This window comes from Parambassis ranga, chromosome 22 (assembly GCF_900634625.1).
Source record: "Parambassis ranga chromosome 22, fParRan2.1, whole genome shotgun sequence".
Classification (NCBI taxonomy): domain Eukaryota; kingdom Metazoa; phylum Chordata; class Actinopteri; family Ambassidae; genus Parambassis; species Parambassis ranga.
In genome coordinates this window covers 545200-558624 of record NC_041042.1, presented here as the reverse complement: position 1 = coordinate 558624, position 13425 = coordinate 545200, and the positions used below count along the sequence as shown (strand labels likewise).

General features: G+C 53.2%; 4 protein-coding genes and 2 non-coding genes across 7 annotated transcripts in view; 1 reads left to right on the top strand and 5 right to left on the bottom strand.

Annotated features, from left to right (window-relative positions):
• Nucleotides 1-218: 218 nt before the first annotated feature.
• cinp (cyclin dependent kinase 2 interacting protein) lies at nt 219-2678 on the bottom strand. The gene is made up of 6 exons (XM_028394704.1): nt 2541-2678; nt 2138-2233; nt 1795-1966; nt 1609-1711; nt 852-981; nt 219-776 (listed from the first exon to the last, which is right to left on the bottom strand). The coding sequence occupies exons 2-6, from the start codon at nt 2142-2144 to the stop codon at nt 574-576; spliced, it is 615 nt and encodes a 204-aa protein (XP_028250505.1). The 5' UTR covers nt 2145-2233; nt 2541-2678; the 3' UTR covers nt 219-573.
• LOC114427014 (uncharacterized) lies at nt 2672-4641 on the top strand. 2 transcript variants are annotated; one of them, XM_028394702.1, is made up of 4 exons: nt 2672-3349; nt 3412-3603; nt 3667-3877; nt 3947-4641. In XM_028394702.1, the coding sequence occupies exons 1-4, from the start codon at nt 2698-2700 to the stop codon at nt 4179-4181; spliced, it is 1290 nt and encodes a 429-aa protein (XP_028250503.1). In that variant the 5' UTR covers nt 2672-2697; the 3' UTR covers nt 4182-4641. The 2 variants fall into 2 exon arrangements, with proteins under 2 accessions (XP_028250503.1, XP_028250502.1); XM_028394701.1 differs by having other exon boundaries at nt 3409-3603.
• On the bottom strand, nt 4603-9136 carry LOC114427013 (H/ACA ribonucleoprotein complex subunit DKC1-like). Its single transcript, XM_028394700.1, has 15 exons — nt 8896-9136; nt 8215-8267; nt 8060-8146; nt 7637-7728; nt 7204-7388; nt 6930-6994; nt 6662-6788; nt 6451-6581; nt 6067-6210; nt 5870-5990; nt 5551-5669; nt 5375-5478; nt 5095-5137; nt 4866-5021; nt 4603-4792 (listed from the first exon to the last, which is right to left on the bottom strand). The coding sequence occupies exons 1-15, from the start codon at nt 8909-8911 to the stop codon at nt 4727-4729; spliced, it is 1509 nt and encodes a 502-aa protein (XP_028250501.1). The 5' UTR covers nt 8912-9136; the 3' UTR covers nt 4603-4726.
• LOC114428199 (small nucleolar RNA SNORD83) lies at nt 5758-5834 on the bottom strand. The gene has a single exon (XR_003669564.1). It is a non-coding gene; the product is annotated as a small nucleolar RNA SNORD83 (small nucleolar RNA).
• LOC114428164 (small nucleolar RNA SNORD17) lies at nt 7772-8009 on the bottom strand. The gene has a single exon (XR_003669532.1). It is a non-coding gene; the product is annotated as a small nucleolar RNA SNORD17 (small nucleolar RNA).
• A 1047-nt stretch (nt 9137-10183) lies between the features above and the next one.
• fbxo34 (F-box protein 34) overlaps nt 10184-13425 on the bottom strand; it is a 5078-nt gene continuing 1836 nt past the window's right edge. The window contains exons 2-3 of the mRNA XM_028396313.1: nt 13163-13253; nt 10184-12845 (exon numbers count right to left, since the gene is read on the bottom strand). Coding sequence (XP_028252114.1) covers nt 10946-12838 — 1893 coding nt within the window. The 5' untranslated portion in view covers nt 12839-12845; nt 13163-13253 and the 3' untranslated portion in view covers nt 10184-10945. The remainder of the gene's footprint in view (nt 12846-13162; nt 13254-13425) is intronic.

Sequence of the window (13425 nt, the reverse complement as noted above, 5' to 3'; positions counted from 1 at the left end):
ACAAACTACACACTGATCTGACATTCCATGTACAACAAAGATCAAGTCATACACCAACTGACACCTGAGCACACTAGAATTGTTTGGATAATCCTGTTAAAAAGCAAATTATCAAGCACAGCACCTGCTGAGGTCCATGCAGTGTTCTGAGGTCGAGCGCCTTCCATGGCAGCGTTTGTGTTTTGTGAGCAGAAGGAAACAGTCACATGACCACAAAGTCTGAAAGCTTTTCACGTTTATTCAACAATCAGTAACTCCTGCAAACATTCGGCGTTTCATCACCTTCTACCTGCCTGTAACACCGCTGAGTCCTGATGGACAGAACCCAGCACACAGGATGAAACAGCCAAACAAAACCAGACTACCTGAAATACCCACAATGCACTGCAGCAACGCTGCACAGTATTTCAGTTAAAACTGGAAACAACAGGCCACTAGTGGCTTGGTTCACAAGACTAACCCACAGTAACTGAGGCGCTCAGCGAGACCATGACCAGCAGCGGGCCTGTGCGAGCCTGGCAGACGGTTCTCGACTCAAACCATTTGAGCAGAACACGGGTTGACCCCGTGACCTCACAACAGACGGTGCCCGGTCTCAAGCAGCAGAGCCTCAAGCGTCAGTCTGGCCTGGGGGGGGATGAATGGCTGGTGGAGCCAGCAGGTCAGGTAGACCATGCAGAGGTCCGAGGTTGTGGTGTGGGCAAGTTCCTGCAGAATCGCCTGCTTCAGCCGGAGCTCCTGGCCGAAGGCCTCCAGGAGGACGCAGGACGAGTCCTCTGAAACGGCACACATCAGCAGTGCATTAGATCTGAGGGCAAAGCGGAGCAGGTGAGTGCTGGGACATCACTCACCGAACTGTTTGGTGGTCCAGCTGTGGAAGAGAGGAACCTTTCTGCCTTCACCGCCGAACTGGAACTCCTCTAGTTCCCGAACGCCTCGCTGTGATGTCACCAGGCGTTTCATCTTCGTCAGCACGGCAGCCTGACAGGAAGAGAATAAATGTAGTCCAATCTGATCACGTCATGTATAGAACATGATGGCATCACAGTAAGCCGACCTTTGACCTCCATCTGTCTGAAACGCTGACAGAATAATGTCTTACGTCATGTGACCTTTGACCTCCAAACAGTATATATCTGTGTAACAGTATATATATTAAGAATCAGAGCAGCCTCACAGTGACGCTCTGCTCCTCTGACATGGGCGGAGGTCACACCTGTACTGAACATTCAGGGCTGGTTTCAGAGTGAACAGATGACCCAGCATGGTGACACAGACCAGTCTGTGGAGGACTGTTCATTGATCTTAGCTGATACTGTTCAGCTGCTTTTTGGCCGATTTGGCTGATCAATATTGATTTTTTTGCAGAAAACGTCCAGCTGTTTCTGAAGGTAATTGATTCCACTGCTGTCCCTCCTACCCCCTCACTGATGGGTCCTGATGAGCCCACAGTGAGTGTGAGTGTCAGCTGATGCTGTCCCTGCTCAGGAGGTTCAGCTGTTTGTTCTGGTGTCGCTTCTCGGGGCTCTCCCTTCAGGTAGCATCCCTGTTATTGCCCCCCCCCCACTCAGAACTTTCTAGAACACGGCCACACAGTGACAAACTCACCATTTTGTCGATGACATCCTGCAGACCGGAGCATTCGTGCTGCAGCTCTGCGGCTCCGGCGCCTGGCGGTGGCGTGCCCGCCTGCAGCTGGTCACTCTGAGTCCTACAGGACGGACAGGCGGACTGTTTATGTCTCTCACTGACATGTGTTTACGTCAGCTGTGTGGGGGGGGGGGCTGAACTCACCGCCTGAGGTTGGCGATGTTGGCCGCCATGTTGAACCCTTCCTCGCTGAGCTTGTCCCACTTGATCATTAGGTTGTGCCAGTCAGCTGCATTGTCTTTGGTCTTTCTGGCACTTCCTGTGAGTGCAGAGCACTTCCTGTTTGCTGACCTCACTGTGACGTCATCTGCCGGACCTGCAGAGGTGAGTTTAGTTAGTTTTAGTTAAACAGACGCTACTTCTTTGTCACGTGGTGTTTTAGCTGTAGCGGGAAGCGATATTTTATGAATCACTAGTCTGATAATCATCGATCAGATGCAGAGTTCAGCCAATCAGCTGCTCTGCGGATAACACGCTCATCACTCACCTTCCATCAGACCAGTGCCGCTCTGATCACGCTTCTTCTACTTCCTCCTCCTCCTCTTCTTCTTCTGTTGGCTCTAGAGCGCGCGGGTGCCTCCTGCTGGTGGATCAGCGCATCACGTGTACACATGTGGATCAATCACAGAAATCAGATGAAGTGAACAGCGCTGTGGCAGCAGACTGAGGGGAAGAGACGCCATTATTCAACACACCAGGTGCATCAGAACACAGAGAGCGACGCATATCTGAACCCCAGCCACAGGTCGGGAAGGTCACTACCGAGTCTGACCTGTGAGAGGCAGCAATCTGCCATAAGGCATCTATTCTGCAGGAATAGAAGAAGAAGAAGAAGAAGGAGGAGGAGGAAGAAGAGGAAGAAGAAGGAGGAGGAGGAGGAGGGTCGATACCTCTGTCCGCTCACACTCAGCAGAATAAAGACCGTGGACCGATCTGGACCGATCCTCGATACAAACAGCTGACCGCGTCAGACCGGTAACATCGCCGCAGCCCTTAGCAACACTGTGACCGGTCACGACGTCACGAATATCAATACTCTATGCGGCGATGACGTCAGCGCCGCAGCTTCCGGCCGAAGTGTGGCAGCAGGTGTTCAGCTTCCTGCCCTGGACTGACAAACTGAGCATGCGCGGCACTTGCTCGCACTTTAGAAACCTGCTGGATAAGTCCCACCCCCTGTGGCGCGGCTTCTGCGTGTCGCTCCAGCGCTTCCCGCGCTATGACCGCGCGTTCTGGCGCAGCCTGGCCCAGAGGCACGTGGCTGCCGTGCTGCTGCGCTCAGGTAAGAGGAAAGACCTGAAGCAGGTGGGCGCCTGGCTCCCCGGGCTCACCGCACTGCGGCTGGACGACTGGTCGGAAGGGGGCGTGGATGAGCTGAAAGTGTTCCACCGGCTGCAGCGTCTAACCGTCACTTCCTGCTCCACGCCACTGAGGAACTTGGACTTCCTGCTTCCTTTGAGTCAGCTGACCCGCCTCAGCCTCTGTAATGTGCAGCTCACCTGTGCTGCCTCTGGCCTGCTGGCTGCCCTCAGTCAGCTGACCCGTCTGACCTCCCTGCTGCTGCATCACGATGGCAGCTTGAGAGTTCCCAAGCTAAGCGCCGTCCTCGCCCCCCTGACAGAACTCAAACAGCTGTCCTGGACCATGGTCACCTACAGAGCTCTGTCCGAGGACTTCTTTGGCCCCGCCCCCTACACAGGTAAACACAACTGCATCATCAGCTCAAATGAATTGGGTCTGACCCTGTTCCTCTTCCAGCAGGGGGCGCCACGCTGCCCCTGTCCGACCTGCAGCTGCTAAATTATGATGCCGCTGTAACCCAGGAGGTTCTGCAGCCTTTGTCCCGCCTCCGAAGCCTGTCAGTGTTCCACCTTTACTCCGTACCTGGACCCACCTGTCACCTGCAAACATGGCTCACATCCCTGCCCCTCCTCTGCAGCCTCAGCGTACACGGTGAGTGGGACTGTGCCCTGCACCGGTTACAGTGACGTCATGTGACGCTGCTCTGTCTGACAGGAGGCCACCCCTTGGCGGCGTATGTGGACTTCCTGCCATCCTCCCTTCTCAGCCTGACGCTCTGCGTGGACATTCAACCTGAGGACCTTCTGGTGGTGTCGGTCAGAGCACCTCACCTGGAACACCTGCACCTGGAGCCCTGGGGCCCTTCCTCCTGCCTTATCAGGCTCCTCCCACAGCTCTTCCCTCACCTGAGGACCCTGCGCATCAGGTGAGTGGCAGAACCTCCTGCGACGGTTTGGATTTGTTTCCAGTGACATGCTGTTTATGGCTTTTTCAGGCATCATCATGTGTCAGATGACGACTTCCTGCAACTGCAGCAGCTGCAACATCTCCAGACACTGGAGGTTCTGGACTCATACCACAGACCCAACCCAAGTGACCCAAGCTGGGTCATCTATGAGCCAAGTCCCCACCTGCAGCAGCTGATCCATGACCTGCAGAGACAGACCAATCACGGAGTCCAAGTCATCACTAGCTCCCAGAGAGACCCGCTCAGCTGCCACTGTGTCTGACCAATCAGAGGCCATCTGACATGGCCGACCAACCAGTCAATCTTTTTATGAATCTGGATTTGAAATGACGTGTTCACTGACCTCCGCATTAAAGTGGGCGCAACACGCAGAAAGCTTCAGAGATCTGTGAGACCCTCAGCTGTGAAGGCTTTTATGTAATGCTAGGTTACTGCTGCTAGCTCGTGAAGCCAGGTGCTGAATGGACCCGTTTCGAATCCAACCAAACTCTAACGGGTGATCAGGATCTGGCCGGCTAGCTACTTGCTTATTACCAACAATATTCAATAAATATCACTGATGAACATAAATTAAAGATCCACCCACAGAGGCCCCCGGACCAACAGCAGCAGAACAGCAGGAAACAAGTCTATTTAAATTCTTAGCATGGTCTGGATGAAGAGGATCTCAGAAAGGCCACGGATACAGAAAAAAAGTTTTATTTTGAAATTACAAACGGGCTTTCTGTTATTTACATCTGAAAGAAAATGTTATATATATAAAAAACAAAGTCCATGATCAAACTGAGTTCAGACAGCGTCCTGTCGTCACTCCGATACGTCTCCATCCTTCTGTTTCTTCTTCTTTTTCTTCTTCTTGGCACTTTCCGTCACCTGCAGGACACACGGCATCGTTAACTTCGCTGGTCACCCTCCAGAACGCAGCACCCTCTCCCTTTAAACTCACCTCTGTCTCAGGCTCCACCCTCGTTTCCTCAGGCTCCGCCTCCTCCGTTTTGATCCTCTTTTCTTTCTTCTTCTTCTTTTTCTCCTTTACTTCATCTGCAGATGGCGTGCCAGGCGGCGCCGGTTCACCGTCGCTCTCTGTTGCCTCCCTCTTCCTCTGGAGGTCAAAGATCAACGTCACTCACTAATCAATCAGAAACACCGATCGCAGCGCTGAGAACAGGGATTACCTTTGCTGAAGTGTCACCCGACTCCCCCTTCACTTCGGATATACTGTCAATTAAAACAGGTGTTATTACATCACAGCATCTAGGCGGGTGTGATGACATCACGACAGGCACATGAGCATGAAGTGTTGGTCTGTTCTCAGGTGAGCTGCAGCTCAGCAAGCAGCAGAGTGAGTAAGCTCACAGCTGAGAGTTCATGTAGCAGAGCGACTCCCTCAGAGAGCACGGCAGCTCAGAGAGGGATAACAGTCTGCAGCACGCCCCGCCCCGGGTTCAGGCCTACCTGTAGTCCACGTATTCCTCCTTCCAGTCCTGCGGAGTGCTGGCATTTGGTTTCCCATGTTTATCCAGCAGCCCTTTCTGAATCATCATCTTCTTCTGCCTCGCCTTGATTGAACAAACACTTGTTAGGAGCAGCTCTGACTTTAGAGTCAGAAAGGGTTAAACCTGCAGCCATACCTTTGGCCCCAGGCCCCACTTTCGAGGATATGTGTCTCTCTCCATGATCACCCGCTTAATTTTTGCCACAAAACCATGATCACATGTGGAGATCACCGCTGTGGTCATCAGAGCTACCGCTGGACGATTTAAAAAAAAAAAAAACAAAAACAAAGTTTACACTTGAGCTGCTTCAAATGAACAAGACGTCCAGACGTCTGAGTGTGAAGCCATCAGGAAAGGGTGATAGATAGCAGGTCATCATGGCCCGAGGGCTGCTGCAGCTATTCAGCTCATCATGTGGCTTCGACACACACACACACACAGCGCCGGTTCTTACCTAGGCAGATGGCCTCGCCCTTCGTCGTGATGACGACGATGTCCTGGTTGATCTCTATGCCGTCTTCGTACCTGAGCACCCCTGGGAGCATGATCTTGGCGCCGTAACAAATGGCGTTCACCTGCAGACAAAATGTGCCCGTGTCAGTTGCGAGTCTGGCTCCACCAGAAGGCGGGCTCAGTAGATGGAAGGCTCACCGCGCTGTCCTTCATGACAACCCGTCTGTGGGACACCAGCAGCTTCTCCAGCGGGAGGATCACCCTCCTCAGGTACGACTCGTCTTTGTTGTGATCAAACTGCCACTGAGCGTCCAGGACGTCGTGCATTGTCACCATGTTGTCCTGAAACCACAAAAGCCTACTGAAAACACGCAATGGCCACCGATGTCAGCAGTGCTGAGCGATGTCATGCTGATGTCAGCAGCGGTGAGGTTCTACAGTCTGGTCGGATAACACCAGCTGCATCTCTGCTGCCGTTTCTGTTCCAAAGTCTGATTAACAGACCTGCACTGAGCAGCAGGACTGTACTCAACACTTTGAGCTGACCTCTGACCTCACAGCCAAGCAAAGAGTGACACTCACCTTCTCTCCCAGGACGCCAGACCGGACCCTCCTCAGCTCCTGCATCTGCCCCCCAACCCCGAGCAGCAGGCCCAGATGGACACACAGAGTCCGGATGTAAGTTCCTGCTTCGCAGCTTACCCAGAATATACCTGTGGCACAGATGGGCGACATCACTGTGACATCACAAACTACACACCACGCCATCCACTGCCCCTGATCGTTTCATTACCTAGCCTCCTCTCAGGGTCGTACTCGATAAGTTTGCTCTCGTAGATTGTTCGGACTCTCAGCTGGCGTTTCACAGCAGCGATCAGTGGCGGCCGCTGGAACAGAGCTCCGGTCAGCGTCTCCAACGCCTGCAGAGACGCGACATACAAGGTCACATGACAGACAAAACCAGGCGTAGCAGGATAACCACGGGCGCCGCATGATGCGACCATGACCAACAGTATGCAGCGATGACCATTTCGCGCTCTACAGCAGGAAGTCAAACCTACCCGGGCCAAAACAGGCTCGCTCTCGATTGCATTGTGCAGCCGAACGATCCCCACATACTCTTTACCTGCAACACACACACAGAGAGTAGTGAGGCAGCCGCTGGTTTCACTGTGGGTGGGGACAGGGCTCAGTGGAGACAACTACACAAGATGTCACCCAAGCACCAACGTCCCATCATGCACTGCAGACGTGTGCAGCCATTTACAGGGATCACATGGATCCACTCTGAATCAACCATCTGAACCCTGAGTCAACACGTGACATCACAGGTACCTGCACTCTGCTGGGACTTGACCAATCGCGTGGCTCGGTCAACACAGACAATCAGGCAGCCGGTGACCTTGGGGTCAAGCGTCCCACTGTGACCCGTCTTCTCCACCCGCAGGATCCTCCTGATCCACGCCACCACCTCATGGGACGACGGGTTGGCTGGCTTGTCCAGGTTGATGAAGCCTGACCTGACAACAGGAAGTACAGCGATCAGAGATGGAGATGGCCCTGTCCACACAGACAGTTTTGTGTGCGTGCCCTGTGTCTGTTGTGGTACCGTCACAGCGCCACGCACAGGCCTGGCATATATATTACACCGTTTGTTGTATGGACACACACATTAAACGATGATCTTAATGGAAAACAGCTTTGTCTCCGTGTGGACGTGGCCAGAGCCACATGGTAACAGGGCACACAGAATGTAAAGTGAAGGTACCTGACGTAGTCCTGGATGTTCCTCTGCAGTGGGTTGCAGCCACTCGGCATCGGAGTGTAATGAGCCGTCCGGACATTCAGCTTGTCGAAGTTCTGCATCAAAACAAACAGATCGTGAGGCGGGGTTAGGGAGCTGCTGTACCAGAACACAGCCACCCTCAGGTCTCAGCGTCACATGATCAGTGCAAAAGTTCATCCTAGCCACCGTCCAGTGGAGCTGCACTCTCCACGCAGACTTTAGCCACCTCAGGCAGAACGCCAGGGCGGCACTAGCACTGCAGTGGAGGGGCCCGGCCCCCAGAACAGGGGCCGAGGCAGAGACTTCCACAAGACGGCAGCACTCAGAGAATGGATAAACCGATTCATCACATCACATGAGCGAGACTCAGCACACAGGGAGCAGCGAGGCTGCCTGCACTCTGACCTTTAACAGGAGCGGCCATTGTGACGTGTCCAGAGAAGCAACCTTGGACTCTGGCTGAATGAAGAAGTTCTCGCTCTGCTGTATCTCCTGAAAAACAAGAACTGTGTCAACGCCACTCTGAGGAACAGAACACGCCACATGAACGCATCACTCACCCCAACGTCTTCCTCGATGACTCTCTTCACCTTCTTCTTCTTCACTGATGACACTGGAAAAAAGGGAAGAGTCCGACATCAGCGACTGGCCAAATTGTTTCAGCACCCTGAAAACGCACTAAACATCCAAAATGGCGGACCTACTTTCTGTAAATACTCAAGATACCAGCGCACGTGGTCAAACGCGACCCACGTGGCCTCTTCTACCACACGTGGTTGTTAGCAAGCGGCTGCTAACAGGCCTTCTGAACTTAACCCGAAGATGAGACGCAGCTGGACGATCGATTAATACGATCAATTATTACGATCAATGATGTTTTTGATCTACAGATAAACACGTCACAGGTGAAGTCACAGCTTATTGCATGAAACGGAGGCGGCACGTGGCTGCATGCTCACGCTCCCTCAAACGCCGCAGACCGAACATGACACGCGCCGAACCGTGAAGACTGGGCCGTGCACGTGAGGAACACACGCGGCTCCCGGGTTAAATCCTCACAGACGGCACCGCGGTCCAAACTGCTTACGTCGTTTTTTTTAGTTTTTTAAACATGCAGCTTGGCAGGAGCGCCGACAGCCGGCGCGTGCCGGCGACGTTAGCCCTTGTGCGTCATAGGTTCTGTTTAGCGCGGTTCGTACAGACCGGTTCGAGAGTTCCAGGAGAACGTGCCGCACACTCACCCTCTGTGTCCGCCATCTTGAACTGTGGAGCCGAGCGGGCGCCGCGCTCCTCTTGTTCTCCTGCTACTTCCGGTCCCTGCTGCCGTTTTTACGTGGGGCGGATGGTGCGTAGCGCCCCCTGTTGCCCATATGGACAGTAAACACTATCACAATCATAGTGTGTTTTCACACTTGGTCCTTTCAGCCCTCTAAACGCACTCGGATCGATGACTCAGCATTTCATGTGAACACTCCAACCGTACCCAGACCCCTTAAAACGAACCGTACCAAGACCAGCTCGGAAAGCGGTCTCGGTACGGTTCGTAATCTACGCATTGTGACACAAAGCGCACCGGGCTCCCTTTGCATTTTTTCCCTGTATTATGACCTCCTTCGCTCGCCGTAGATTGGTCACGTGGCTGTAGCCCGGGGGACATATGGGGGACTCACGCCAGTCTCTCTCCAGCCTGTGCGCATGTGTGATGAAGAGCTCTAATTTAACCAGAACACACAGCAGCAGCAGACATGTTGTTGCAGTGAAAACTACCCAGAATTCAGTGCAGTGGGGGTCTGAGAGCTCTTAGGACCTGGTGTGAACAGAGAGAGGACTGAGGCCCTGACAAAGCTGAACTGGACCAGAAAGAGAAGCCGGTCCTCTTGGTGATGAACTCACACGGTCCACGTAGAGGACTGAGTTTGGTTATTTTAAAGGGACCCGGTGTGAACACACCCTCAGTCAGAACCCCCTGAAACGGCTTCTTTCTACAAATGACCAAATGCTCCCACAGAATGGACCTGCAGGCATGACGCTGTGCTGAGACCATCCTCCACAGTTAACTTTAGATCGACTCTTTGCAGGAGGTGGTGAGGACCTGGTCCCTCCTCTTTCCTGACTGATGAGTGGCTGAGCACAGATCCTGGGGGTCTGACACTGAGTCTGCTTTTTACACTTTCATCTTGACTACCAGGTGATTTAAAGGTGAATCTGCATCATCTGTTCAGACTAACCCGGGTGTTTGTCTTCTTGTGCGTTGATCTTTTGAATGGTGTCTGTCCTCCTCCACAGTGGGCGCCCTGAGACAGTCCTGTGTTCGCATGAACTCCTCCTCTTGGCCCATGTTGATTTAGGTTGACAGGTGCTGCCAAGACAGTGAGCTTCAGGAAGCACATGAGCGGGGTCAGAGCGCCGGGTGGTCGGCCATGTTTCAGAGACATATGGAGAACACAGCTGGAAAACCCCACGACACCGACGATAAGCTGGCTGCATGACAACATGAACTGAGACACAAAACCTCCACTTCAGACACACTCAAGGCTGAGTGAGAAAGAATTTTATTTAGCAAACATTTCAACAGACAGGCGAGCAGACACAAACTTAAAAACCAACATCTGACATTTAACCAGATTCTTTTTTAATAATCTCTAATATTGCATCATCTCCAAGACTCAAGGCCACATGTCTGTTTTCCCTTAGGAGTGATTATCAGTCAGCTGATCAAAGCAGAGATAAAATATGTAAACACCTTCTGAAGCTCCGCCCCCTCCCACTCACCTGAGAACAGTTCTGATCAGTTCATCAATTTGCCATGAATGCTGTGAATGATGGGATAGTCAGTTATTGGTTTTGTAGCAGGGATGCAGTGTGTTAAACTGTATTGACTAGCTGATCAATAATGGATTGTTTTAAACCTGCCCCCGATCAGACAGACCAGCTTTAACTGGCCGACGAGTCCTGCCTGGGACTCCTCCTGCCTGGGACTCCTCCTGGTGGATGATCAGAGCTGGACTGGTCTGCGTGCTGAGGGCCTCACTGATCAGCAGACCTGAAAGCCAGCTGAATGTTACCTGGTCAGACACATTAAAGAATGGCTTTCATGGTTTAGTGCCTCTGCAGAGAAAACAGAGATTTACAGAAAGCGGACTGATCTGCATCAGTGGTCGGCAGCAGCTGGTCGAACCAAACGTCAGTCAAAACAAAGCTGAGTGGCCGCCTGTCCTCTAGACTCTGATTGGATGCTGCCATCACTGAAGGCACCAGCACTACTGACAACTACTGCAGCCCAACACACACTCAGTCCTCAGGAGTATGGCTCCTCCGATAGATCGGCATGTTGAAGCCGTAAAACGCCAGCACCCAGCGGTTATCATGCAGACCCACGTTGCAGCCGGGCGCCTCCCTGTGGGCGCTGTGGCAGCACATCCAGTAGCCGGGGCCGTACGGCAGCGCCTGGCAGTACGGCTTGTGGTGCCAGCGGCACAGCGACACGTCACCGCGGCCGTACCGCTTCTTGCACTGTTTGCAGGGATCGTCACGGTAACGAGGGTCAGACACCCACAGTGAGTCGGCAGGCCTCACCCCATAGTTTTCAATGATAAACTTGAAGTAAGTGCAGGTGCACTTGAGCGCAGCGAGGCTCTGCGTCGGCAGCAGCAGAAAGACCTTCACCAGCAGGTGATGCGGCAGCAGCGCCAGGAACGGCTGCGGCTCGAGCAGCTGCTGCAGCCGCTGACGCATCTCCAGGAAGTCCTGTGACATGGAACAACGCCGGCCGAGGAGCCCCGCAGCCGACTGTGCTCTGTCAGCCTTTCTCTTCTTCTTTGATTGGCCACCGAAGTAGCTGTGGGAGGAGTTAACAAGAGCAGGAAGACGAGAGGCCTCCATATCAAAGGCTGTTCTGTGGCGAGGGAGGTGGGGCTTCGAGTCTGTGGAAGGAGGGAAGGGGTCTGTCCGAGCTGGAGGAAGAGACAGAAACAACAAGCCAGGCAGAGGCTCTGCCTCCCCCAGTGGAGGAGGTGTGTCTGCAGTCAGAGTCTCTGTGACAGCACCGTCTCTCTGTGGACCGCTGGTGCCTCCAACCTGTGGTGACTCCACCACCAGGTCACATGACAGAGGCCTGCTCAGTGCTGGAGAGCGAGCCACAGGCTGTGTCTCTGTCAGCTGTCTTTGTGGACGGCTGAGTGATTCCCTTGGAGCTCCTGACAAAGATGATGGTGATGACAGCTGGCAGGAGGTGGCGCTCTGATCCCTGGATGCAAGCAGGACTCGTCCCACTGTCCTCCTCAGGCTGTTGCTCCTCGACAGATCTCCCTCCGTCTTCCTTCTCTGACACTCAGTCTCCAGCTTTGCCACCATGTCTGACACCCTGATGCATTCTAGCTCCTCCCCCTCGACCTCTGACCTGTCCCTGGCCTCAGGAGGTGCAGGTCTGGACAGTGTGATGGTGGTAGAGCTCCTCTGGAGTGTAAGCAGATGGGAGGAGTCCGCCTGCTGCTCATTTGCCCTCTGCTCCAAGAAAGCCACCATCTCCACCACCGACACCTTCGGCCTCTCCTCGTCCTCCGCCCTTACCAGCTCCCCTCCACATCTCTCATTGCCCAACCAGTGAGTTGAGTCCATGTGCAGCTGTCCACCCACGGTCCTCTGACTTTGCTGGAGGTTCTGGTTGTTTCCAGACCTGCGACGCCGTTTGGCACCACAGTTTTCCTCCCATCTCCCCTTTGCCTTCGCAGCCCGTGGCAGTCCCGTCATGGTGGTATGGTTCGTGCACATCGGCGGCGCCCGGTCCGGGCTGCCGGCTCCATCTTTCAGCCCACTCTCAGATGTGAATATGCAGATCTTCTCACGAACATGTCCAGGTTTGATGACAGCCCAGATATCCAGTGGAGCGTCTGCATCCTCTGAGCTGGTCTGATAGAGTCGGAGCACATTGTTCTCACACCCCAGTGACTGGTCAGGAAACTGCAGGGAGCCGTTAGACGGCGCTTTCACTCGAAGTGCCGACGTGCCGCTGCAATGGAGTGTGTTGGTGGAGATGACACCGAATGGAAGGCGGCCGCTGCTGCTGTTACCTTGGTTACTGCCACAGGACTTCAGCAGCCCACCCTGCTGGCTCAGAAACAGAGTGCTGTACTGGGACGATGTCTGAACGCTGGTCACGAGCTTCGGATATGATTTCAGATGCATGATGGTCCTGAGAAAGAGGGAGACAACAAGATGAGGACCTGAGAGGTTTAACCAGTACACACTGTTTCTATAGCAGAGAGAGCTGGATGGATGGATAAATACTTCAGTAACCTACAGAGGTTCCCTCTAAAAAACAATGACAGAGGTGGTGGGCCATGTTCTGAGAACTGAGAAGAGAAAAAACTTGAAAACAAAAACTGTAAATCTAACAAATCTAAAGTGGACATTCCCACATTTCTATCATGTCTTCATTGATTAATCCCATTGCAGAGCATCATGTGTGAGATAAGGTGAAGTCATGTGGTTCAAACTGAACAGAAATACCTTCAGACGGTGTGCTGATCAGCTGCTGGTCCTGCTGAGAGTTACATCTCTGATCCGTTATATTCACATGTCTCCGATGGCCTCTCACACCCTGCAGCAGAACATCCACAGTGTTCACTTGATTAACTGCATAACAACATTCTGATGTAAGCAGGTGAGTAATGCAGCCGTCACAAACAGGGACTTTACCCATAGAGCCCAAAAATAAAGTCAGACATTTTAACAGTGAGGTTTGTGGGGACCGATAAGGAGTGCACATAGAG